The sequence below is a fragment of the Monodon monoceros genome, unplaced genomic scaffold (assembly GCF_005190385.1).
Source record: "Monodon monoceros isolate NGI ecotype Baffin Bay Population unplaced genomic scaffold, NGI_Narwhal_1 Super_Scaffold_6, whole genome shotgun sequence".
Lineage (NCBI taxonomy): Eukaryota > Metazoa > Chordata > Mammalia > Artiodactyla > Monodontidae > Monodon > Monodon monoceros.
In genome coordinates, this window is record NW_021703783.1 from 30,007,417 (window position 1) to 30,035,220 (window position 27,804).

A 27,804-nucleotide genomic window follows, 5' to 3' on the forward strand; every position below is an offset into this window, starting at 1 on the left:
CTAATTTACCTGTCATGTTATTTATTCTTTCACTATTCAATAAATATTCACTGAGTGTTACATCATTATGTAATTAGGGTCAGTAAATGTTTCATTTGAACTTGAATTTATGCGTTGATGTTAAGTATATATATGTATATATACATATATATATGAATTACAAATTTCATAACTTTGGAACTTTGATACAATAAGCTTATAAGTAGTTTATCTGGCATTCTTTTATTCTGTCAAATTTATATGGCAAATACCTATATTTTTCAAGTCCAAATATAAAATGATTTCTATTTTGATTTTCCAGTTCAATAGCTACTTACTCGTTTAGAGTAAATACAAAAGCGGAGTCATTTTACTTACCAATTTAATTTATAATCCCTTTTGTTCTATAAAGGATGTAAGACTATCTACCAAAAAATATGTATTTGTAATATATCATTTTATGCCTCTCTCATGGTGGTACCTGATCTGCAGAAATTTTTTTTCAGGAGCTATCTAACTTTTGACACCCACTTTGAGTCATTTTCCTTCAACTATTTGACAGTTCTCCCTGTCAGAGCCATTATTTTAGTTAACCACGTTGAGTTTCTTAAACTTTCTAATTCTGGTATTGCTGCTATAATACCTTTTTTTCTGTTTACAAATAAATGTTAAAATTATAGTTCAGTTAGAAGATTTTACATACCTGCTTTGAATTCATAAATATCATATGAATTGTTCAGAGGCTTTGCCACAACCAGAGCTCTAGGCTCCATTAAGCTTAATCTAGAGTCGGTGATTAAGCCTCTCTAAGTTTCAGATTTCCCCCTCTGTAAAATTTTATTAGTAATTCACTTATTTCATTCAGGTTACTTCATTGGGTTTGCAATACTGGTTACTTCATAATATTTTTGTGAGAATTTTATAAAGTTCTTGGCACAAGATCTGTCAGGTTATTACTAATACTTTTTATAATAGAGCAATCATTCTACATCGAAAATTCCAGAAGCTTTTGCCAGATAGTTTTTTTCTGGTTATAGATCTCATTTTTCATGATTTATATTTTGCACTGCTTGCTCTACTGGATGCCTACTTTGAGACAAAAGATTCTAGGTATTTCCTTGCTGAGGACAATGGAGAGGTAATAATAGTCAACATTTTACTGAGTGCTTGCTGTTTAGCCAGCATTGGATTAAATGCTTTTCATGTATTTCTCAGGTGATCTTCATAGCAGTCCTCTACGGAGCACATATTACTGTGATTTTTTTCTCAATTTCTGAGGTGGGGAAACAAGATTTGAAACGTTAAGTAACTTGTCTAAAGTCATACAACTTACTGGTGGCAGAGAGAGGATTTGAAACCAAGGTGGTTTGATTGTAGACCCTGTGGTCTTCACCACTTGTTTCTAATCCATTGACTGGTACTCATGTCTATATCTATTTAAATAACCTCCCTCCCATTATTTGAAACACTATAAGACAGCAGTTGAACAGCAGTTCAACTCCTAACTTATTCTATAATCTTGTTTAATGAACTTTTTATGTTCAAAGTCATCCACATTACTTTATTCTTCCTACACGATTAGAAACCTTTGCATCACATTGTAAGTCAAGTCTACAGAGTTTCAGATTGCCTAACTATAAAACTCTAGGCAGTTCTTAGTGATCTCCTTTAGAGAGATAGGTTATGTGTGTGTGTTTGCAGGTGTGTGGACGTGCATTTGTTCTGACTGTATAGACAGCATTCAAAACCAAAGTAGACAGATTTCTTACCCTAAGGCTGAAAGAAAATATTAATTCTACTGAACATGTCACAAAAATGTGTTTAAATCTGAAACATGTATCTCATACTAGAAGAACAGAATTTGAACAGATGTTTTGCTTCTGTGCATGCAAAAAGAGAGAAAGAGAAGCAGTAATAAACAGAAGTCATTTTTTTTTGTTTTTTCAATTTCATTGGCTCTCTGTCATTATTGAACAAGAAGGTAAAGATTGTCCAGAGTTATGGGGCAACAGGTTACAGCAGAAAAGGAGTGTTAGGCCATAATCCAGACTAAGACAAGAATCAAATTAGAGCTGAAGAAACAGTGGAAAACCAAGAGGGCACAGTGAGATGATGTAAGCCCTAAAATGGTTGTTCTAAACCAGGAACAATTTTTCTCCCTAGGGAAATTTGGAGACATTTTTGTTTATCACAACTGCAGGCAAGTGGTGTATTACGGGCACCTGTCTAGCACGGGTGCTGCTAAATATCCCCTAATGCTGAGGACAGTCCTCCACAACAGAGAATTAACTGGTCCAAATTATCCATAGGGTCAAGATTGAGAAATGCTGTTCTCAAGGGAGATTTTTTTAAAAAAGACTTAAGGAAAAAGGGACTGAAAAGTTTTAAGCATAATATGTTGGAAACAAAGAGAAGTTATATTATTTTGAGCAAATGAGAGTGCTGAAGACAAAAAAGGAAATTATAAGAGGATAAAGCATTTTTCAAAATAGTATCAGAAGTAGAGGATAGATTGCATGTGTTTCACGAATTCAAGACTCTTTAAATTTTGGGAGAAAGAAAGAAATATGTGAAATGTCCCCTGACATAGTTCTGTGGTCCACACAAAACCCACAAAGGCAGGCTACCTGTGCCCAAATTATTTCTCTACTAAGAGTAATTAACTGGAAAAGAGAGAATTCTATCATCCCTCATTCTGTCTGAACTTTCTCTACCTCCCTTTCATTACCCTAATAAAACTTGACTTACACCTAACTGTTCTATTTTATTTTGCTATTTTCTAGATCATCACACTTCCAGGGCAGAGATCATGCCAGCTAAAGCTATTCTCTAACAGAGACTCCCAGAGTCTAGACTTTAGGAAGCATTTGTCAAAGATAAGGTTAAATATTTGGAATTAAGCACATATAGCAGCAAGTCTTTTTTCTTCAGAAATGTACTGGTTTGGAGAAATTTCTAAAAATTCATTCAAAATTAAGTCCCATTTGTTTTACATAGAACTCCTTGCATACTTAATCATCACTGGAATAATTATTCTGGCTCTTTATGCTTGCAAAATACAGTGTGTATATAAAATAAAAAGAAGGGGAAATAAACATATAAACTTTTGGTGTCCTAGGAATTTTATTTTATAATTTTACATTGTCAATTTTGATGTTTTATTTACTATATCACACTAGAAATATACTATTTTGTCATTAGCTCTCATATTCCCAAAAAACTAATTTTTTAAAAAACTAGTTTTTAAAACAGAACATTATCTAAAGATCTGGAATTTTGTTGTTGTTTTGCCCTTGACAAGTTATATGATCTTGGGCAAAACAGCCAATCTGTGCCTCAGGCTCCTCATCTGTCATATGAGGAAGTTGGGCCACACCAGAAGTTTTGAAAAACAGCAACAGAAGGCTTTTAGCAGCAGAATTCTTTTTGCAAAGAAAATTTAAATTAGAACCCCAATAAATATCAAAGATGAAGGTAAAGTTGGTCTGACTGAAAAAATTGTACCCATGTTTGTGAGCATGTGTAGGAGACCAAAGCCTTAACTATAGGGCATCTCACATCTTCCTATCCCAAAACACATCCCATTCTGATCCCTTCTTTCTACCAAGTGATCCATGAAGGTCTTTAGAACCCTAAGGCTAATGGAAACCAATTTAAAAACCATATAAATTAAACAGTGTTCAAGTTTTCTTTCAACTCAAAAATATGGGTTCTAAACCCAAGGCTTTGATGGTTTTGTCCATCATTTAAAATGCTTAGTAGACATCGAAAAGAAAATTTCCTTCCTTATGAGTTTTAATTTAAAATGGTCCGATTGATCAAAATCGAACTCTTCAGCCATCAAAATAGCCAAATTCAGGGATATTCAACATCTCCATTGATCGAGTAAGTACGGGGTGACCTCTCAGTAATTATCCTAAACTATTTCCCTAATATATTTAAGTATGTATATTTGTAATGATAATACTCATTTTCATAAGATTTTGTAAGTTATGTCTTTTTAAAATTTTTACATTCAGGCAAACTTAATGCTGATGCATTATTTAAAATAACACTAACTTGAATATTAGATCATATTAGGAAATTAATGTTAATTATGTTGTGTGTGAAAATGGTTCTGTGATTATTTAAGAGAATGTTTTTACCGTTTTGGAGATTCAATTTAATATTTTGACGAATGAATTACGATGGTATCAGTAATTTGTTTTTTAAGGGTTCAACAGTAGATAGACAGCTAGATAATTAGATAAAGTGAATATGGCAAGAAGTTTACAACTGTTGAATCTAACTGGTTAGTATATGGGTGGCCATTGTACTATTCTTTCTATTTCCTTATGTTTGAGCATTAAATAGGTTAAAAATTAAAGAAAGAAAGAAAGAAAATATAACATATTGTATTTTTCCTGTTATGAGAAAATATCCACTTTTACCTACCAAACTATGAATCTAAGTTCAATTGTTTGATCCATGAAGCACTACTTTGGCAACAGCTTAACTTGGAGAAAACAGGTTAACTACTGAGCCTTCTACCAGTAGCTTAACTTAAAATCTAAAATTCCTTATCTGTAAAATGGGAAGATTAAACATATCTCTCTGAGTCTTATAAAAATTAAATAGGAAACATATATGTAAAGTAGCTAGCACATTGCAAGGCATCTTAAGGGCATTTAATAAGCTAGATCAGGTATTAGTAGGAGTTCATAGTAGCTACAGCAATGACAGAAACAATAGCAGAAGTTGTAGTAGCAATCTTAATAGTAATATTAATAGCAGCAGTAGTAGTATCCTATTAACGGCAACAGTGGTAGCAGTAGTGGTGGTTGTAGTTACAGTATTATTGTGTCCTCATCTCTAAAATACAGTTAAGAATAGTAACCCTTTCCCAGGGTTGTTGTTATAAGTGAATTTGCACATGTAAAGTATTTATAATAGCCCCTGGCACCTATAAAACCCTTACTTATTTTCTTTTTTTTTTTTTTTGCTCGTGTGTTGGTGATGGTGGTGTTAAAGTTTGCAGTTGCATCTGATGAATTTGCTACAGTTATTCCTTCTTTAACCTAGGAAGCCAAAAGTAAAAAAGAAAAATGTTTATTTTTCATGGATATAACATGTATCATACATATATAATAATTTTTGCTTACAGGTTTCTAGAGTATTCTCTTTAAAGGCTATGCTTTCCTCCCGTCTTCCATATTTGTCTCTTCATTCTGAACTTCAATGGAACAAAAGAGATGTTTTTATAGAGCCATTATGACCTCTAAGCTTTATCTAGACCTTGTATATACTTTATGGCATATTTCTTTGTTCATTATGATTAACTGAATTTGTTAATACAACTTAGTAATTCAGACTCATTTATACTGCAGGACTGATTTTTCAAAGTTAGTTCATGGGGGAGTGGAAAGGAAGGAATAGGCATTTATATTTTGGAAGTCTTTTGATTTAAACTTGGGAAGTTTCTAAGTGGTAAACCACATATACACTTTGGAACATCCCTGAGCTGTGCTATCACAATTTCCAGTATGTGATTCAACTCTCCTCATATGAAGGGAAGCATTTTGTAATTCAGCCAAGCTGTGGTTTTTAGTGAAAATAGAGAGAGCATTCGTGTCTAATTTGTGGCTAGAATGTGCTGAGAGCCATGATCTTTACTTGCTTTGTAAGCGTTCTGTCGACCACTGAGAACCTCAACTTCTCCTGAGGTATGGAAAGTGCTAGTGCCATTTATAAAAACGTCAGCAAAGCTTTTATACATACACAACTCAATTGGAAATGATATTGCATATTTTTTCTTTATTTTCCTTTTGAGGTGTTTGAGTGCCACACCTTCACCAAATATAGATCGAATGAGAATAAATGTTAAAGTCGCTTATTACTGCTTTATGCAAATCGGCCTATCATTACCTACCTAAGTCCTAATGTTTAAAACAAGCCTAACTTTTAAAATGAGTTTAGCATTAAACTTTTAGAATAGTTTAATTTAAAGTTTTTAAGGAGTTTATTCTGAAGATTCAGTAAGTATAACTTTAATATGATATTTTAAGACAAAATAGTTTGTGTTTTTCATTACATGTGAAAAGTATGAAAAGCATAACAACATTATTCCTCTCAGGATTAAATAAGTGAATATGAAAACAGCACTGTGTTTCAAACTGAGATTTTGGGGAAAATTATAACAATTTCATTAAAGAAGATTATTAGGTGTACAGCATTCAAATATTTTACAAAGGGTAATTATGCTGTCACAAATTATTTTTATATTATTTTCCTGCTTTCCTTTTTTTATTATAAGGTTGAGTTTTTTTTAAATTTTAATTTCTGAAGTATTTTATTTTTTAAATTCCAATCTAATCCCATGGTTCACTGAAATAGTGGAAGTTTAGCAACAGGATTATCTTTCATTTGGATACATGAAGCAACCCAAGTGGTGAGTTAACATAATAAAAGCATGCAATAGAGCTAAGTGCTTTTAATTTTATGCAAACATTATTCTTTCTCAAATATAGCTATTATCTTGTGTCATGATAGTTTAAAAATATTTTTTAATATCTTTCCATTAATGAATATTTAATGTCAAAGTTCAGTACTATGATGCATTGAAATTTAAGGATGTTAAAGCACATTAAAGCAGTCTGTTTTATTAATATATAGTGTTTAAATTATTTTATTTTACGGTAATTATTTTATATTATTTTATTTTTTCTCACTAGAAATTGTCTCAGAAATATGTCAGTTAGCACCTACAATGGCTCAAGAAAAACTCTTTTATTATTACCTTCCCCGTATACACAACTTTACTCTCTTCTTACTTTAAATATTTTTAAAAAGATAGCTATAGGTAATAAAATAATATTTCTTTACCCCTCCCCCCTTAGGTGAATTCTATTTAGTATGATATGTAGAATTGGCCAACTACAAAGTCAGGCAGAGTCCTCAAGACCATCTTCAGTTCTGAAACCAACTGCAAGTTCCAGGAGTTGCCAAAACCAGCCTCAGTTTCCTTGTGCTAGAGGGAACTCACAGAATTCCCTGAAAGCTATTATGCTCATGGTTACAATTTATTACCCAAATAGCATGCAGATTAAAATCAACAAAGGGAAGAAATGCATGGGGCAGAGTCCAGGAGATGTACCAAACATAGAGCTTCCATTGTTCTCTCCCCATGGAGTCAGGATGCATTACTCTACCAGCTATGGCCTGTGGCAGTAGGCACAGAGTATTGCCAACCAGGGATGCTTTCCTGAGCTTTGATATCTAGAGATTTAACCAGGGCTTAATCATGTAGGCATTGATTGACTGATTGATTGCCCAAATGGTTAATCTCAATATCTAGGTTGATTGATAACACATGACCCAAAGCCCCTACCCTAAGCCACAATGTTAGTCTTTTTGGCATGGTCAGCCCCTACTCTAAAACTATACAGGTGTGGCTAACTTCCACCCTAAATCACATGGTTAGAACTATTCAGTATGACCCAAGATGCCCAGGCAAAGAAAGAATACTACAGGTTACCTTCCAGAAGCTGACAGAAAGGGCAGATCTCTCTGTAAATTTGTGATTTGTATTACAAATTTTGAATTTGTAAAGGCCTAATTCTTTACAACAAATATGGGTGGTTGAAAAACTTAGAGGTGTCCATTTTCTTATATGTCAACTGCATTCTTTTCTCTATAAATTTATACATTATTCCTAAAACGTTTATATTTACTCATGAAATTGTTTACAAATAATTTGAAATATATTATTAATTGATAGCTGATCTCAGGTATATGGATAGCAATAGTTGTTCTCAATTCAGCTATTTTATCTTATAATATTATCATTATCTTACCTGAAAAATCATATGAAATTACTAAAAGAATTTAATAAAAAACATTTTAGATAATAGGTATTTTAATTCATTTATGCAATATTTATTTGTTGAATTCCTCCTGTATGTCAGATATCACAATACATAATTTGTATGTAATAATAAATAAGACCTAGTCCCTTCCTCAAAGAATTACAGTCTAGTAGAAGAAATGAACAACTAAATAATTAGAATAGAAAGGGATAGTTAAAATGAAAACATGCAAGGGGCAATCCCCTAACCAGGACTTTGGATTCTAGAGAAGAAAGGGGCATCTAAACCACGACTTGAAGTTAGCCAAGTGATAGTGGGAGATGGGAGAATCCAGGCAATGCAAGTGATATGTACAAAGGTCTGCAGGAAAGAGAACACATGGTAAAATGTAAGTTTCTGGGGCACAGGAAGTGGGAAAAGAGGTAACAAGAGTGTGTACTTCACCCTGACATCACAATGTCTCATTATGTGCTTACAAAATTCTGCCATTGTGATGGGCTATATGAACTTGCTATCCTAACTCTGCTTGTACCTGAAAAGAAGTAAACATGTATTATCTTAAGAGCAGATGCCAGAAGTCTTAATAAGCATGCTGAAAAATTCACTCAAACAATGTATATTTGGTGTTGTTATATCCCTGGGACTGTGCTGGTCTTAGGGATACAGCACATACAGCTGTACACATGTAACACAGGGATAGAATGCTGAAGAAATCAGGTATGTTTCCTCCTCTCATAAAACTTACAGTCCTTCAGGGAAACCAACTTTAATCATATAATTGCAAAAATATTTTATTGTAAATGATATATATAATATCACATTAAGTAAAATGTGCTATGGCAAAATGTAACAACAGAAAACAGAAAGACTTGCTTAAGGAAATGATTTGAACTGATATTGGTGGGGGAGGGTAAATGTTATTTAGATGAAGGTGGTAAGATGGTGGGGTATGAAGAGATCAAATTCCAGGAAAGGAAACACCTTGGAGAACCAGAGATAGGAGATAACAAGATACATTTAAGGTCTTAAAAAGGGAATGTTCTTCTGGAGAGCAGAGTGTAAGTGCAATGGTGGCACTAGTTGAGCTGGAATATTGGACAGAATTTAGAGAATGGAGCCAAGGTGACTATCATAACACTTACGGCTTTTATTCCAAGAAGTGGAACATTTTTAAAGGTTTTAGTTTGTTTTTATAGAAAGGGATGATTTGATCATAATTTGCATTTTTTAAAGGTCACCCTGAGTGCTAAGTAAAGAAAAGAATAGATGGGACAGGGGTGAGGGTCATGAACAAATAGGACATAGTAGTTCAGTGAGAGATGTTGGTAGCTTGGACAAGGACAGAGGAAGTGTTGAAGAAAAGGAAGGGATAAATTCAATAATTTATTATGGAATTATAAGGAAGTTGAAGAAGATGAGAGGTTAAGAATTTTCTCAAACTTTCTGGAAAATGTGCTGTCACAGATGACTAGAAAAGTTGGGTGTTTGGGGAAGAAAGGTCAAATGCTATTAGAAGTCAAGTAAAATGAGTTGAAGAGTTGGAAACCAGATTAAAATGGACTGAGGGGTAAGAGGTAAAGAAACGGCAAAAGCTAAAAACAGAAAGTAAGGGTTTGAGGAAGAATTATTGTCAGAATCCAAGCAACCATCCAATAATTAAGCAGCTTAACATGAGGAAAGAAGAATAGTTGTTTGTTTCCAGGGAAAGAAGAGAAGAGCAGAGAGAGGTAAGATATGGGAGTGGGAGTGAGTGCCAACAAGATGATAGGGAACAGAGAGAGGTGAAGGTCACTGAGAAATCCTTAGTAAAATTATGACCAACAGGACTTTTAAAAATAGAAATATACAGTGGATGATAATTGCCCTACTTTGTGGGATACAACCAATTCCATGACCTTTAACTCTTTAGTACACCTACTTTACTAGGGAATACTTTGTGCTAGTAGGTTTCATGGCAAAATAGAGAAAAGGTTGGTCTGGAGCTCCTTGGTCAAGAGAACAGAAGGAAAGAATTCCCCTACTTTAGGAATTTGAAGAAATCTTGGAAACTGGATTTTTACCCAATCTTAGACCTCAAGGGACAGGAAGACCCCAATTAACATTAAATTGTATGACCTCTAGTTTCATTTTTCAGAGATTTTAATTACTGAAACCAAGGAACAAGGTGTGTGGCCACTGACCAGTTCTTTATATGGAGATAGTAGTATTCTATTACAACCAATTGAATCAATCTGCTCAGATGATAACTAGCTATTATTTTTAATTAATCTTATTAATCAAGCAAGGATTGCAACCCAAATACTTTCCAAGAGCAGGGAATTTAATATGTGAAGGGGCCACCAGTAGAACCAATGGTGAAGCAGAGCATTTATTCCACATATAGTCATTAAATAATTAAAATTTGCAGGTCTGTCATATAACAGAAACAATACCTTCATCTATTACGTGAAATATTAACCTAATCATTAGTTTTTCATCCTTTAATCTATCTGGATATCTATAATTGCAATAGTAAATCAATATTTTTGTGTCTCAGGGAAACCAAATGTCTATTTAAAAATCGAGTTTTCCAGATTTTTCTCTTAAGAGAGTATTTTGGAGATAATGAGCATGGACTATGTTATGCTCCTCCAACCAAGCAAACCGAGTAACCATAGTTAAATTACTTGGCTACTCTAAGTCTCACTTTTATCTTTAGTAAAATGGACAAAATAGGACCTATCTCATAGGACTGTTTTCAGAAGAGAATCCAAGGATCTGTAGAGAGGAGGCATTCTATAAATATTAGCTATTTTTAGAAATTGCATTGGGATGGTGCCTTATCATTCACAAGCAAAATTCCCTCAAGCCTCCTTAAAAAAAACATATGTTAAACACTATTCTAAGCACTGGGAATAGATCAGTGAACAAGACAAAAATCCTTGCCCACAAGGAGGTTATATTTGGCCAAAACAGAACATGTTAGTAGAATTGTCCATTTTGACAGTTTCTTCACACTTTTAGTATCTTTGTAAAATGAACTGTGGCACGTCTTGAAATTAGTTGCTTAGATTGGTTTTACATAACCAGATTAATAATTCTCCCTAGCCATACAGCATTTATGTATCTTCATTGACATTGAGCATCAAGATTTTTGGACCTTCACATTTCTTTTTAAAAGACATCAATGAAATAGTTTCATCCTGTGTTTTCTCTCAAAATGCCCTCTGATTATATAAATAATAGAATACTAAAGACATTAAAGCTAAAAAGGACCTTAGGTAATTCACTCTATTTTTCACTTGAAATACCAAAGCCCAGAGTTTAAGTGACCTAAGAACACACAGACAGTTAGCACATCTCGAACAGGTGTTCATTTTGTTAGGGGAAAATGTACCTCTCATATCCTAAATACCATTTAATTTGTGAAAAAAATGTACTGATTTGAATGACTGCTGTTTTTGCCGACAGCTGGATTCCAATGGGGAACTGCTCATCCGAAATGCCCAGCTAAAACACGCTGGGAGGTACACGTGCACCGCTCAGACAATTGTGGACAATTCTTCAGCCTCAGCTGACCTTGTTGTGCGAGGTAAGAGTTTCAACATTTTGGAATCACAAAACCAAAGCTATATGACTTACATAAATATGTATAATCTTCTGGTAACTCTGGTACGAATTCTTATATATTTAGAGTCTCGATCCTTGAGAACACTTCTTCACCCATGCCTAAGACTGATTTATGCCAGCCAAGTAGTAAACAGAACTGATTTTGTTTGTTTTACTAACTACGTATTTTTTAGCAACTTACACCACATACCTCCTACTAAATGCTTGTGCTTTTAAACTTAGTACTTACCAGAAGTTCTCAGTTCCTGCTAATACTTTTCATGTGTTGAGTAGAGTTTTGTTTCCTTTTTTATTTTTTATGGAAAAAATACACTGGTGCTGTTTATTATAACCTCAAGTGTTATACATTTACCAGTATCATCTTAGAATAAAAGATGATTTGTACATGTATCATGTTTCTATTTGTTACTGATTTTCAGACTAGTGCTTTTGTTCTTATAAATGATTGAGAATGTGCTTGGATACATGCTTATTGAAAATACAACGCCTTTGCTACTGGCCTCTGCTATATAGCTGTGAGGCCAGCTCAGAATATGCCTTACTTTATTTAAAATCATTCATCGGCTCTTTACTCCCTGCCTACAGAATGAAGACCATTCCTTTTAGCTAAGTGCCCAAGAAGTTCCATGAGGTGTGGTGACCTCGGCCTGTTTAGCTTTAATCTCTCACCATTCCTCCTGACCAACTAGTCCACAGAAATACCCTAGGATTTCTACCTCTGTTCCTTGGTTCACAGCATTCCTTCTACATGCTGTTTTCATTGATTGTTGCCCAAATCTTATCCATCCTTGAAGACTTGGCTCAAGAAGTAACAAACTCATGAGTCATTTTTGTGAGGTCCCAAATATGAGCCCTCTCTTCTAAACTCTCATAACAATTACTACTTTCTCTAATGTGTTTTATAGCAATCTGTACATATGAGTTACCTTCTCTACTAAGTTGTGAAATTCACATATGCATTTTTATTAATATTTAGTGAGTTGCAGAATTCAATCTCATAGTTTCATTGTTCTCTTTTTCCCTCTGTCTCAGTGACATGTTAAATTTTGTTTTTTTTCACAATTTTACCTACTAGAAATATTTATTGACCATTATTTATTGCACTTTTTTTTTTCAGTCATCTTTTGCACAATCAGATAAACAATTAGTAAATGAGATGATATTCATGGTTTGTCTTAATACCCATTCTGGATTAATTGAAAATTAATAAAACTCCAAGGCTACAAAATGCTAAATTAAAGGAAGTTCATTTAGGTTCAGTATTTCCATTAGGAATATTTTGTTATCTGGGACATCTACTGTCTGTGAGAGTTATCAGGGAGAGGGACTATTCACTGTTCTTTCTAGTCAGACCACTAGCTGTTAAGTCACTTCCAGCAATACTCTATGCTTGTATTTAATTGAAATTATTTGCATATTAAAAGATTATCACTAGTGTTACAATAGGGGTTATGTTACAATGCCTGTGCATCAGTGTCTTCATATAATTACATTGCAGCAAACTCCCAGTATTCACAGGGAAGACGAAGTTTTACAGATGTAGTCAAAGAATATTAATAATCTTATCCACTCATACTTAGGTAATTAATAATCATCATACTCTGTATTTTTTTTACAGAAAAACCAATATAAAAAAGGTATAGCAGGTATTATGTGAAAATATAAAGTTTTATTTTTTTTTCTAAAGCCCTTTAGTCATAGGAAATATAACTTAAAGCAAAGCAATCTGGCAAGTGCACTTAGTAGAAATATGATATAGCATTTTATGTCCCTGCACTATAGCAGGATGTTGAAAAAACTATACAGGTAGATAAAAAGTATTGCTTAACACTGATAAAAGTCTGAAAGTTGTAATCATTCTCCAAACGTTATTTCTAATAATATAAAAGGTATTCATTTTATATCAAGAGAAATTTGCTATTCAAATAGTCAAATACATTTCTGCATAGCTGCATTCTGATGGCCAACAACTCAGCAGCAGTAATAAAAGTCACAAGGTAATTGGGGGATCCAGACTTCAAGGTGACCCTCAGTGATCCTTGCTTTCTGATAAACCAACCCCTGTGTAATCCCTCTAACACTTAGGGTTGGTGTATGTGCCAGCAGAAGTGACAGTGCTGAACATTGTCATAAATCACATTGCTGCTTCTGCCTTGGTTTTTGGAATTCTCATTTTGGAGGAAGCCAGCTACCATGTCATGAGGATATTTCAGCAATCTTGTAGAGAAGCCCACAGGAAGAGGAAACGAGACCTCCTATTAATAACCAATACCAACTTCCCAGTCATTTGAGTGAGTCATCTAGAGAGCAGATCTTCCAGTCAAGCTTTCAGATGACTGTAGCCTTGGCCAACAGTTTGATTATAAAATTCATGGCAGACCCTGATCAAGAATTATTCAGCTAAGCCACTCAAGAATTCTTAATCCACAGAAACTGTAAGACATAACTGTTTATATGTATAGCTGATTCACTTTGTTATAAAGCAGAAACTAACATACAATTGTAAAGCAACTATACTCCAATAAAGATGTTAAAAAAAAAGAGAGAGAGAACTGTTTACTATTGTTTTAAGCCACTCAGGCCTGGGGTAATTTGTTATGCAGCAGTAGATAACTAATACAACCATGGAATGTGCTGAAAGAAAAATAACTCTCCACCAAGAAGTATATATACAGACAAGTTATCATTTCATAATGAGGAAAAATAGTTATATTTAGACCAACAGAAACAGAGTTTATTTCCCAAGAAACTGTTGTGTCTAAAGGAATATTTAATGGGTAAATTTCAGGAAGAAGGAAAATAATGCCAGAGTAAAGTTCTGAGACACCAAATAGCATGATGAACAAAGAAAACAGTAAACATATCCAAATCTAAGCAAACAGAGCTAAACTAGACTTCAGAATATGCTGTGGTCTGGCTTTGAGAACTGGCAAGAATAAGTTGCACACTGATCAAGTTGATAGTTGCTTTTACTTCAAGTTTCTATTAAAACAACAAATCTGACATATATATGTATGTATGTATGTATGTATATGAATATGTGTGCATATTTTATATGGTCAAATATAGAGAATGCATGAAAATGATAATCACGAAATATAGGGGAGTGGTTATCCCTGGGTTGGAGATAGGAGAGGAGGTGAGTGTGGTTAAGGAGGGAGGGGACCCGCAAAAGGCTACATCTGAATAAGTAATGTTTTATTTCTTAACCTGAGTGGTGAGTTTTTAGGTGGTCATTTCTTATTTTATACAGCTTTACCTAAATGTTAAATATTTCTCAATATATTTAATTTAATTAAACAGGGTGACCTGCTATCCCCTACTTCCTCTCCACCAACCTTTTCAGCAAAGATTCATGAAAAATCTTTGTGTAACCTCTGGGTGCAGGTGCCAGACTTGGCTGTACATCAGATTTACTACTACAATTAATTTTAAATACACAATTCTAAGCTTCTCTTGGAAGTTTCTAAATTAATAGCTCTGGGATGGGTTTAGCAAAGCTAGCTTAAAGATTGGCCTGGTGAACCATGGTGCATCAACACTGGACACAGAAATTGACCCATACACATATGCTCAACTGATTTTTAACAAAAATGAAAATTAATTCAGTGGAGGAAGATTAGACTTTGCAATAAATGGTGCTAGAACAAATGAGGATTCATAGTTCAAAAAAAAAAAAAAAGGACCTTGATCTAAACCTCAGACCTTATACATAATTAACTTGAAATGGATCATGGACTTATTTGTAAATTTTAAGCTATGAAACTTTTAGAAAAAAAAAAGTATAGATGAAAATCTTCAGCTCTTAGGGCTAGATGAAGAGTTCTTAGACTTGACACCAAAAGCATAATGCATAAAATGAAAAACTGAACTTCATCAAAATTAAAAACTTTTGCTTTGTGAAAGTCCCTGTGAAGATGATGAAAAGACAAGCAACAGACTGGGAGAAAATATTTGCAAACCATATATCCAAGAAAGGTTTGTATGTAAAACATATAAATAACTCTCAAAACTCAAAATTAAAATAACCTAATATGAAAAAAGATAAAAGATGTGAACAGACATTTCATCGAAGATGATATACAAATGGTAGATAAACACATAAAAGATGTTCAATGTCATTAACCATTAGGCAAATGCACATTTAAAGCCACAGTCATATATCACTACATACCTATATGAATGGCTAAAATATAAAAGAAATAGTGATGCAAAACAACAGAGTCACTCACTCACACATTGCTGGTGAAAATGTAGAATTGTACAGCCACCCTGGAAAAGAGTATGGCTGTTTCTAAACATGTGCTTACTACAGGACCCAGTAGTTGCACTCTTGGACATTTATCTCAAAGACATTAAAACTTATGTCCACATAAAATATATATACACAAATGTTCATAGCTGTTTTATTCATGATAGCCCAACACTGGAAACAAATGCCCTTAAACAGATGAGTGGTTAAATAAACTGTGGTATATTAGTACCATGGAATATTACTTAGCAATAAGAGAAGAATGATCTATTGATGTGTGCAATTTGGATATATCTCAAGGGAATTAATGCTGAGTGAAAGAAAGCCAACCTCAAAAGGTTACATACTGTATGATTCCATTTATTTAGCATTCTTGAAATGACAAAATTATAGAGATGGAGAGTAGATTAATGGTGGCTTAGGGAGGCTAGAGGAAGGGGAGTAGCTATAGCCATGAAAGTGTACAACAGGGGATCCTCATGATGAAATTGTTCTGTATTTTAACTGTGGTCATGGTCCCAGAAGTCTACACATGTGATAAAACTAAAAGTTTCTTAGAACTAAACAAACACATAAACACACAAATGAATGAATGTAAAACTAGCAAAATCTGTACTATAAGGTTGATGGATTATGTCAATGTCAATTTTCTGGTTCTGTTATTGTATTTAGTTATACAGAAAGTTATGGTGAGTAAATGAGTGAAGGATATGCAGGACCTTCCTGTATTAATTTTCACAGTTGCATGTGAATCTATAATTATCTCCAAAAAAAAGTTTAAGAAAAAAATCACTGGACATAATATACACTGAAAATATAAAGAAAATATGTACATATGGGCTCTTTTTTCAAAAATAGTATAATATGACTAGAAGGCAAAGAGTATGGCACACCCAGAGGTAATGTTTGAACAAGTGGTGGCCACCAAACTGCCTTCTGAGGAAGTGGATCCAGGCCTGGGAAGGACCTAGTGGGGTTGCAGCTTTGGAACGAGGGTCGAATTACTGAAGGCAGTAGAAGAGAGTGTGTGTTCTATTTCTTTCCCCAGAACCCTCCTTCACTCCTTTTTCCCTATGCATTTCTGTCTCCCCTTTAAATAAATACTGGATATATTTTTAAAGAATGTCATTACGGAGGGCATCAAATTACAGCATTCCAGAGTGACCAAGTGTTTAAACCTGGCCTGGGCTGGCAAATCTGTATTTTTAATAATGCCCCATGATGCTTGTGATGAAGTGGTCTTTAAATGGTTTTTGGAAATTATTGTTCTAGGGAATTCTTGGAAAATAGTTTGAAAGTCCTATTATTTTGTTTATGGAATGGGTAAATTACATTAGAAATGTGTTTCAAAAAGATGGTAAGGTCCCCTTTTCCTCCAATTCATCCTGTTCAAACCAAATAGAAGTGAATCAACAGACAATTGAAAAACTGTTATGAATATTTGGCTAGAAGTCAGGGAAGGGAGCTCTGATGTAAGGACAGGAGTGGCATGGAAACGCAGGAAGGCAGTCCAGGTGGTGAGAAAAAGAGTTAACTCTTTTTTCCCTTACCCTCATATCATTTTAGCACAGCTACACTTAAGCCCTAAGTCACACCAAATAAGATAGCTTCAAAAACTCTAAAGTTAATCAAGAACCGCTCAATCTATGTATCAACAGTAAGTAAATAAAAAAACAAAAACAAAATATGATGAAATATTTCCCAGCTAGAGCACTTATATAAAAATGAAGATAACTTTACAAGAGATTGTAATGCCATTTCTTGGTAATATGGCATTTCAAGTAATTTATAAAAGATTTTACTAATATTTTTTCTATCAGAGCACATATTGACATCAATTTAAATTATTATTGTATTAGTGAAAGAGGTAATTTCAGAATAAAACTTTAAAACAGAGGTGCATATAATATAGCCAAAGGGATTTAGAACTCAAACAGCTACAAATTGCTTAATATCTAGAAGATCTTTACAGTTTAAAACTATTTTTAGTTAAAAAGAAAAGAACCAGCTATTAGACTTCAAATGGTTTTAGGCTTCTTATATAAAAATCCAAATCAAGAGGATCGATACAAATTTCCTTTTTGTTGTTGTTATTGTAATAAAGGTTGTACTAAATAGGTCCCACAAAAGTGTATTTCAGGTTGTTTCATCAAGTAAGTTTTGATGCACATCAACAGCTCTGTATGAATGTTTTTAGCAAAAGATGTTTCTGGAGGACTTAGTGCTTTTCAGTTAAAAAAAAAGTGTCATTTAGAAGGAAAGGTGTTTCAGGATTTATCTGACAGCACTTGTGGGAACATTTATGTAGCTTGCCAAATCTAAATTCTCTTTTATGAGTACACTTTTCGACAACATTCAAAAATGGACCATAAAATTAGGCCACAAAAGCAAGAAATGAGGCTTTGACGTCTGTTTTTTACTACTTTCCACGGCATTTCTGCTGTATTATAAATATCCTTGGCAATGCTACCGACCGTTAGGAGGACCTTCCTGACACCTGGCTGAACATAATGTTTGTCACTAAAATTGCCAAAACAGAAAATGCAATCATGATTATACTTTTCACATCTGCCCCCTCTTTTACATCTTATATACCATATTAAACAAAATTTCTTAATACAAGGCTGAGATTTAAAAACAAACAAAAGAAAAAGACTTTAGTCTGATTCTCAACACTAACCTGTGCTATGTGAAATTTGGAAACATTTAGGAAAAAGTGTAACTAAAGGTCCAGTGGATAATACAAACCTGTGTAAATCATAGCATCCACAAATTAAGTTTGTATTATTTATATTTTTATATTAAAAGTTTATATTCATAGTTTTATGTAGATTTTCATTTAGATTAGAATATTGTGTGTGTGCATGTGTGTATGTATGAATGCCAAAATGTGTGTATTTCTAATGTCAAAATACAGTTGCAGAATGGAAATGGATATGTTAGACGTCATCTTTATTTGATGTAATCCCCTGAAGTTTTTAGTACTTGGCCTAATGACATGGTTACCAGATTCTTTCTTAAGGAGGTCATTTTGGTTGATGACTAACCCACTTTTAAATCCTGTGTTGGCTAAGTTAAGGTAATATAGCCAAATAAATAACCTGCTGGAAGCTGTCAATATACTTTTTAGTCTGAATAATACTGCTGTATTTTAAACAATCATAATGGTTGGCCAATGGTCTTTTCTACAGAAAATGCTCTTGAGTATTTGTTACTCCCAGATGTTCTATGTTAGCAGAGTTTATATCCAGAGCACACCTCTCTTTGCTATCCAGGCAAACAATTTTGAACCATTTACGTAGAGATGTTGTTCCAGATTAATTAGTACTCTTTCTTAAAAAAATATGAAGTAAACATTTTCTTTGTCTCAGATAAAAGAGTTCTAATGGTCCTATTATTGGAAAATCATGCACCAGTTACATCTTTTTTCCTTCCAACTTCTTCAGAGTAGCTACATGAAATATCTGCATTTATGTTAAAATTGGAATATACAATTTTAAATCTAGAATTAATCCTGGAGGTCATCTAGAAAATTTCCATCCCTTTATACTACAAAATTCAGACTTCAAGAGAAAGAGACTTGTCTTGTATTACCCATCTATTTCATAATAATCATTTTGGAACCTAGGCTTCTTCCAGACTGTAAGAATAAATAAAATCTATAGTTAATTTCTAAAACTTCTGTAGTTAGTGCTTTAAAATTTTAATAGTTTAATACTCTAAAACTTTCAATAGTTAATTTGGTATAGTACCCAAACGATTACCAAGTCTGTTCTAGAATTGCTGCTACTAAATGGTGAAAGTTACTGACTGCAGTTCAGCTCTTCTTGTTTTCCCGTCCATTGTCCAGCACATGCTAATAAATAGTAGTTGGGTTTTTAAAACATCGTGGGAAAAATAAAGCCAAAGACATTTATTTTAAAAGGTTAAATTACCACCTGTTGGATTATTTAGCATTCTATTTGTATGGCTAACTCAGGGACCCTGGATATTTGTGAAAGCAGAAAGACGGTGAGTCTGCCGTCATGCTAAAAGTTAGTGGAACTCTTGGTGCTAAATCAGGATTTAGATTTCTGCAGTATCTGGCATAAATATTTACCCAGTGGTCAAGAATTCCTATATTCAAGTTATTATTAATAACCAAATGTGGATTTATGTTCAAAATTATTATTTAAGCATGGCATGCCTAAATTAATTCAAAAGGACTTTTAAATTAATTAATTTAATCACTATAAAATTAGGAAGAACAGATTAAAAAGTTGCACGTGGTGTGCACACAAAGCCAGACAGATGCACGAGTACACACACAGCTTACCACCTCCACCTGCCTCACATACACATGCATATGTGAAGACATCCAGAAAAGAGATTCACTTATACAGGCAGAAAGATGTGTCCAGATCATCAGAGTCAAATCAAAGAGAATAGTTGAGGTAGCTTTTCAAGTATTTGGGTCAGAAAAACACACATTTACCTCAGATACTTGGATAATTGCCTCTGCTTTCCACTTGCTTTGGCCAAGAAAGTTTGCCACAGAGACAGACTAAAGATTCCATCTCATCAGTCCTTGTAGGACTGAGACAGGAAAATGGCCCTCATTGCCCACATTGGCTGGAGCAACGACTGACAGGGCGCCATTCGGAGGCATCCTGACCCCACTTGGCACTAAACCACAGCCATACATCTATTAATAGTGAAGCCTGCCCAGAAATTAAGCTTTCTCATTTCCATTGAGAATCAACAAATTCAAAAGCTGCTAAGGGCCAGTTCTCCATAACTGTTGTAGCTAAAGCTGAAATAATGAGCTGAAAGGTGTATCTGTTTATAATAAATACAGAATTTACAAGGTAGCCTGATTGTTTCAAAGCTAGAACTTACACGTAGTTCTATTTGATAAAAGCTCTAGTAAAAGTAGCAGCTTTCCCAATTACTACTAAAGTTATGAAGTACATCAATAATTTGAAACTGTATTTTTCAAAGTCAGTTCAATGTAAATTGACATAAATTCAAGGAAGTGTTCAAATATATCAACAAAGTATGTAGTTCATTCAGAATGAGTCATGATATTTTAAGCTTTAAGATTGATCTTGAAAGTGATTTAGTCTATCCCTTCATTTTACAAATTCAAAAATTGAAGCATAACTGTGTGAGGGTTATAAACTGGTAGATGACACTGTGAAGGATGCACTGATATAAATTTAGATTACTTTTCTTTTTCCTCATTGGAGTACAGTGAGAGAAGTTTCCTTGTAGGATTTCTTCTCTTCTTCAATTAATTGCTCCTGACTCTCTTTGTCTTATAATCAAACTGATCAGCTTTTGGCAAACTGGAATTTATTCTTTGCTACACAGTCAGCCTGTATCCATGATTCCCTTAAAAAATAATCAGCAAACTTGCTTCTCCTCACTCTGATTCCAGGAGGGAAAGCAGGAAAGATTTACAGAACTTAATAGTCTGGCAGGCTTTTAGACACTCCACTTCACTGACCCATCATGGGCTTTATACATCAGTGTCTACTTACCAGACAGTAATGTCAAATTAAGCTGACAATTACATCAAATTACAAGCAGTACAGATAACCAGTGATATCCAAAAGTCTTTATGGACATGAATAAATGGCAATTAGTTCATATTTTAAAACAAAATTTAAATTATGCTGGCAAAATATGTTTCCAACTCTAATCTATATCCTGTGAAAAGACATATATTATGAATATAAATTAAAAAATAAAGATATGTAATTATATGTTAATGTATAATATGACATAATTATATAGTATATTTTATAACAAAATACAAATTACATAGCATATATTTATTATGTTAGGATACGTAATATTTATTAAAGCCTTATTTTTTTTTAATTTAATTTATTTTATTTATTTTTTGGCTGCGTTGTGTCTTTGTTGCTGTGCATGGGCTCTCTCTAGTTGCGACGAGCAGGGTCTACTCTTTGCGTGGTGCTCGGGCTTCCCATTACTGTGGCTTCTCTTGTTGCAGAGCATGGGCTCTAGGCACACAGGCTTCAGTAGTTGTGGCATGCGGGCTCAGTAGTTGTGGCTCGTGGGCTCTAGAGCGCAGGCTTAGTAGTTGTGGCGCACAGACTTAGTTGCTCTGCAGCATGTGGGATCCTCCCAGACTAGGGATCCAACCCGTGTCCCCTGCATTTGTGGGCAGATTCTTATCCACTGTGCCACCAGAGAAGTCCCTAAAGGCTAATTTTAACAACACTATGTTAAGAGATGGATACGATCATTATCCCCATTTTACACATAAGGAAATTGAGTACCAGAGAGGCTAAGTTACTTGCCCAAGATCATTTAGCTACTAAGTAAAAGGACAAGATTTGAATATAAGCAGTCTGGCTTCACATATAACACCCAGTTCATTGCTATAACATAATATAATCAAACACTAATTCAGATATATTCAATGAGATAAAATAATCAATGTGGAAAAATTAAAATGTAGGCTTTTTTCTTTTTTGGTAGGAAATGTTTATTCTATAGAAAAGTTACTGATGCAAATTTTGCAATTTTATTTTTGCCCATAATATATTTATGACTGGTCTAATAAAAAGGGAAAGCTATAATAATTAAAATTTTTTTTCATGTAGTCAGTGTCATACAATTATAATTACAACAGCAAAAACAATAAATCATAGTAGATGGTTTTAAGCTTGATTTTATAATGTGTTATTTGGCCTTAAAAATAGTACATTCAAAATGTTTAAGTGTTTTAGATTAGAATGTATATTTCTACAGGACTTTCATATAAATTTTATCATGTCATCCTAACAAAACCGCTGTGTGGTAGTCATGCAAGGACTGGTAATACATTCATAGGCAAAGGAAGTTTAAAACAAGAAGAAAAAGAAAATGAAAATATTCCTCAGAGTTCACATGATCAAGCCAGAACTTGGCCAGTTATCAGTGTTTCAAATTCACTACATAACTTACTTTTTCTCACTTCTCTTTAGTGTTTAACTTCCCAAATATAAAAATCAGATCAGATAATTTTATTGTACATCTGTTTCACATTGGTATATGGTTTGTTTGTTAAATTGTCCACCCAAATACTCTGAAGCATTGATAATTCAAAGTTAATTCAGAGAGTAAAATTTTAAGTTATTTGAAATTAGAATTTCATAATATCTTCTCTTTTTGGTTCATTTTATTTAAAAAAGAAGACAAAATGCTTTAGCTTCATTATTGAAAAAATAACCAATAGAAGACTCAATGGTATAAAATCCCTTTTAAGCAAAACTATTTTTTTGGTGTGATTTTTGTAAAGTCTGCCATTTCAGGTCTCAGGAATGTGCAATTATTTCCTTGTGGTACCTTTTGCAGACTGGCTTCCTGCCACCACCATCTATCTCCTTCCCACCAGCCAACCTCATCAGCCCAGGCCCTGGGAATTTGATTGGGTCACAGAATTTCTTACACCTAAGTAAATGAAAATGAAGGAAACTCAGAGAAAACTTTTACCCTCTAAACCTGTGGTCAGTATAACAAGCTGTAGAGAGGAGATTTTAGTCCTTTTAAATTCCTATCACATAGGTCCTTTTAGTCCTTTTAAATTCCATTTTAGTCCTTTTAAATTCCTATCACACAGGTCCAAACTACCATCATCACTGGGATTAATAGAGACATACTCAAAGGGAAAGGGAGAAATGTAAAAGGGTACTACAAGCAACTATGGAATCTCCATTGGTATCCTACAAGTCCAGCTATTCCATAGTTTGCGCCTTCCCTATTTCCTCTTCAGAGGTGACTACAGGATCCAGTCCTTGTGTGAAAGAACCCCATCTCCCATCCGTTATCTAAATTTGGCTTAGGACATCTCATTAGATCAACACAGCAGGGAGCTCCCAATCTTCCCTCTGCCACAGCACCTTTCTATTATAATTTTAACTGCCCAATACACTCATGAGTGAATGCAGATTGTGGAATAAATCCAAAGGGTCTTTTTTTTTTTTCCAAAAAATTAAAACACCATTTTAATTTCTAATTGCCCAATGCTTGTCATGGTCACTCTGTTGACATGGGATGAGGTGAGGGACTTGGTTGTGGCCCACATGCATTTCCCAGGGCACTGCTGGAATACCAACTCCCTTATCTGAAAATGCATTGGGATGAAAGTGAACAGTGAACAAGAGCTAGCATAATTAAAAGGATAACCTTGAATACACTTCATTTTTACACAAAAAAATAATGTACAAACTCATGAATTTTCAATATTCTTAGTAGCAAATAACTTGTGACTCACTAGAAGGTAGCAACCCCTTGTGTGTCATTGAACAGTCTGGGCTCTGTCACACTGAGGAATATACTTCTGAGCATCATCCCACTACAGTCTTAGTGGCTCTCAACAGCTAGTGCTTGAGCCCCCCCCCCCCCCCACATCCCTGAGAATTTCTCTGGGGCAAGGGACTGTCCCTGTTTGGAACACACCAGGTACTTCTGATGTTTGTGGTTTAAACAAGTTGGAGGACCACTGTTTGATATGTTCCTGCAGAGGTTGGAAGCCTCTGTTACTAATTCAAGAAATGGCACTCCAATGTGCAACAGTTTGGGGAGGCTCCCTGTGTGACTGTTCACAGCCCCCTCTCTCCACAAAACTACCAAAACTTCATTTAAAAGGGAGGAAAAAGAATATATTTAAAATTAGCAATTTCAATTCTCATCAAAAGACTTGGAAATCTCTTATGTTTGAAAGACAAATGTAAGAGACAAGTGCGTTTTTGTGACCTTTGTTACCATTTATCATAGGACTAAATTTGCAATAAGCAGTCAGCAGTTTTCCTAGATACTATTTCTCCTACTTAAATAACTATAACCAGGGGGGCACTAGTAGTTATAAAGTGGTCTAATTATAATAATCAAACTATCCCTAGTTATGGTTAGGGAACATAGGAGGATGATCATCTTGTTAATACCATACTTTTCTATAATAATATAGTTATACTAATATATGCATATAGTCATTAAAAGATCCGCATGGCACAATGGAAAATGTATGGCTTTTGGCATTAGGCAAACATAGATTAGAAATCCACTTCACCTGCTGAATAACCTGTGGTCTTAGGCCAGTCAGTTAATCATCATAAGCCTCAGAGTCCATATTTATGAAAGAGAATAACAACTCCAGTTCACACGTTGCCCATGATGACTTTCTATAAACATTTTCTTTTACTTCCCTCCCTTTTGCTATTAACGTCTATATAGACATAAACAATAAATATAATATTAATCAAGACACAGGTTCCCATGACTTCCAGCCCCAACCTCTGATTAAATTTCATAAATCGCTGCTTAAATTTATCCTCAGGATTTTTTTCTTACTTAGAAGCCTTGAAGGCATGAGCATAGGTTTGGGTAGGTAAACTTGTACTATGCGGAGTGGAATTACAAAGGCTCTAGGAATTTGAGATTTTTTTTAAGGGGAGGAAGGGATCCAGTTACAACTCTTGTTCCTTACAAAGTCAGTCACTATTTCTGAGGGAAACAGGTTTGATTGAGCCAAAGCTTGTCACTTCAGCCTTCTCCTTTTTGGACTCCCATCTACAGTGTTTAGAAGATGTTTTTCTTTGTTCATTATTTCAACTTACCCATTAAGGATACTTGGCAAATTCCTGAAGTATATGGCTTCCTGCTCCTAAATGGGCATCCACACTTGCCCTTCAGCCTTGATCTTTCCTCTTGCAGGTAAAAACAGAAAAGATGGAGAGAAAAACATGGCGGATCCTTTTCTCCCCGTCTGTGCAAGCCTGCCTCCAACCTGGTGATCGTTGACACTCACTCTTTGTGGGAAAACCTTTTTTTTTTTTTTAACATATTATATTAGATTTTACTAATTAACTCAATCTTGTAGCTTCTGCAGTTCCCCCTGCCAAAATCTAGTTCTTAGAGGATTTTTTTCCCTTTTGAACATCTAAACATACTTTGAGCAGAATGATATTTTAAAATATAATTGTATAGCTTCATTAATATCTGAAAAATGCCTACTGAACTAACCCAGTACATCATATAATGGCCAAGTAAAAATTTCGTGTTTTCATATCCTGTTTTTCTTTGAAATTACATATCTCAGAAATTAGTTCATTATCTGAAAAAAAAAATGAAGAACTGGTGAATTATAATACAGGAGTGTTGCCACTGAATGGACTGTTTGATTTACCCAAGCAGGTAATGAACACTGTTGTTGTCAAATTCACTAATGAGTCATCTTAATTAGGATGTAAGCTAAGGGGCATTATTCCAGTGGCCTTTTGTATCCTGGTGCCATATATATTCTTTGGCAAGAAAAGATCAAAAGCAGCAATAAACAACTGAAGACCACCCATGGCTCTGTAAGGTTTTTGGAACAATTCCTGGGACTGGGAAGTGAAATTGGTCAGCATGTGGAGAAAACTGTCATCTCAGTAGCAAGATTTAAGTGAAGATGACTAAGCCATTAACAGCACGTATGCATATTTAATTCTGTTAACTCCTAGCATCAGCCTTCTTGGATCTTTTGTTTTGAGAGGAAGGTCAAGACTTTTTGGAAGGACATGAACAGAAATGGCAGATTAAAATTGAAGTGTATATAATTCTTTCTGGAACTGCTTAAATTTCATTATTTGAAAATATTTTCATTTCCGCCCTTTGGTCAAAGAGACATGCTTAAAATTCTTATTTCTTCACAAGAAATAATTTGCTCTTCTTAAACAGGTTTATGGTTAAGGGTGGGATATTATATGAAGTTCTCATTTAGTAACTCTAAAATTCCCATCTGTGGTTGGAAGAACTCTTAGGAAAGCTTTGAGAGATATGTAATGACCCCTAAATATGTATGTAGTTAAAAAATAATTGATTAGTCATCGTAAAGGAATACATGTCTCTGGCTCAAAATGTTACTTATTTCCACCATTTTTCATTTTCTAGTGTTAATTATTGTCATAGAAGGAAGCATCTTAGGATTTATACTGGAGATCTAGGGCAACGGTCATTTTAATAAGATATTTTAAAATAATTCAAAATTGTCATGTAACCATAAATGTTGCCATGGAGATGTGCATGAACCAGCATTGTGGTCCATAGTCCATCACTGAAAGTATACCACCAAGATCAGATAGGAATATAGTTTTGGAAAGACAGAATAAAAATTGGAAAGGAAACCACATAACAATTATGACAAGTGGCAGGAAAAGGAGAATATTTTTGTTTAGATAAACTGCATCAATATCAACTAGAATTACATAGATTCATTTAGCTCCTTTATCCTCATTCTCATTTCTAATAGGGATCTATGTTCATTTTTAACAATGTAAGAGGTTAAAATACCAATTTTAGAGGTTGAAAAACTACAATATTCCTATTAAATGGTAGAGATGTTTAATATTCAGCTTCAGTCTTAACGCTTTAACAAGAGCATGCAAATTTGTGTTTTATTACCTTATAATAAAGCTGTTGTCTTAACTAATTTTCAGAGCAAGAACGGGCATGTAGTAATAAAGAGACTCTAACTGACATGTTTTGGTAAAGAAGAAGCCATGTGCCTTGATAATAACTGATGTTGTTTCAGCATTGTTATTTTCAGATTATTTTATTTTAAAAGGGATGATAATTTGTACTGAAAGTTTTTTGTTTTCTTAACATTTAAACTTTTCATTAAAATTTGCTCTTTTGGTAAAAATAAACGGTGAACCACGGGATATTCGTATGTGGTGCTTTGCTTTTAATTACTTACGGAGTAATTACAAATGGAAATAGGGTGACACTGAGATGTCTTTCCTGCTTAGTGCCAAGGCTTGCATTAAATGTGTGCTATGTGGAGTGGAGTCCCCGAGGGACCAGCAGTTTTTTTGGGTCCAGTTCTAACTACAGGTATTTAGAGAGTTGGTAGGCCTTTTGGAGGGAGAAAGTGCATTAGGGTTACTGCCTAAGTATTGGCGCTGACTCAAGTGACGCCTGGGGTATGTATAGTCATGGGTACTATGCGTCCATCGTGTTTAATCCTGGAGGATCCCAGTTTCAAATCTTCTATCCCACTGGACTTATGGGAAAATTAGTCTCAGTTATTGATTGAGAAAATACAGTCAGCTTATAATGTGTGAATAATCATTTTGAAAATTTTTT

General features: G+C 34.2%; 1 protein-coding gene across 5 annotated transcripts in view; it reads left to right on the forward strand.

Moving 5' to 3' along the window:
* Nucleotides 1-27,804, forward strand: part of CNTN1 (contactin 1) — a 365,513-nt gene that overhangs the window by 245,234 nt on the left and 92,475 nt on the right. For 3 of the 5 annotated variants that reach the window (XM_029205356.1, XM_029205357.1, XM_029205355.1), the window contains one exon: nt 11,274-11,394. In XM_029205356.1, coding sequence (XP_029061189.1) covers nt 11,274-11,394 — 121 coding nt within the window. Of the gene's footprint in view, nt 1-11,273; nt 11,395-25,392; nt 26,397-27,804 lie in introns of those variants that run through there. The other 2 variants (XM_029205358.1, XM_029205359.1) reach the window with 1 other exon arrangement.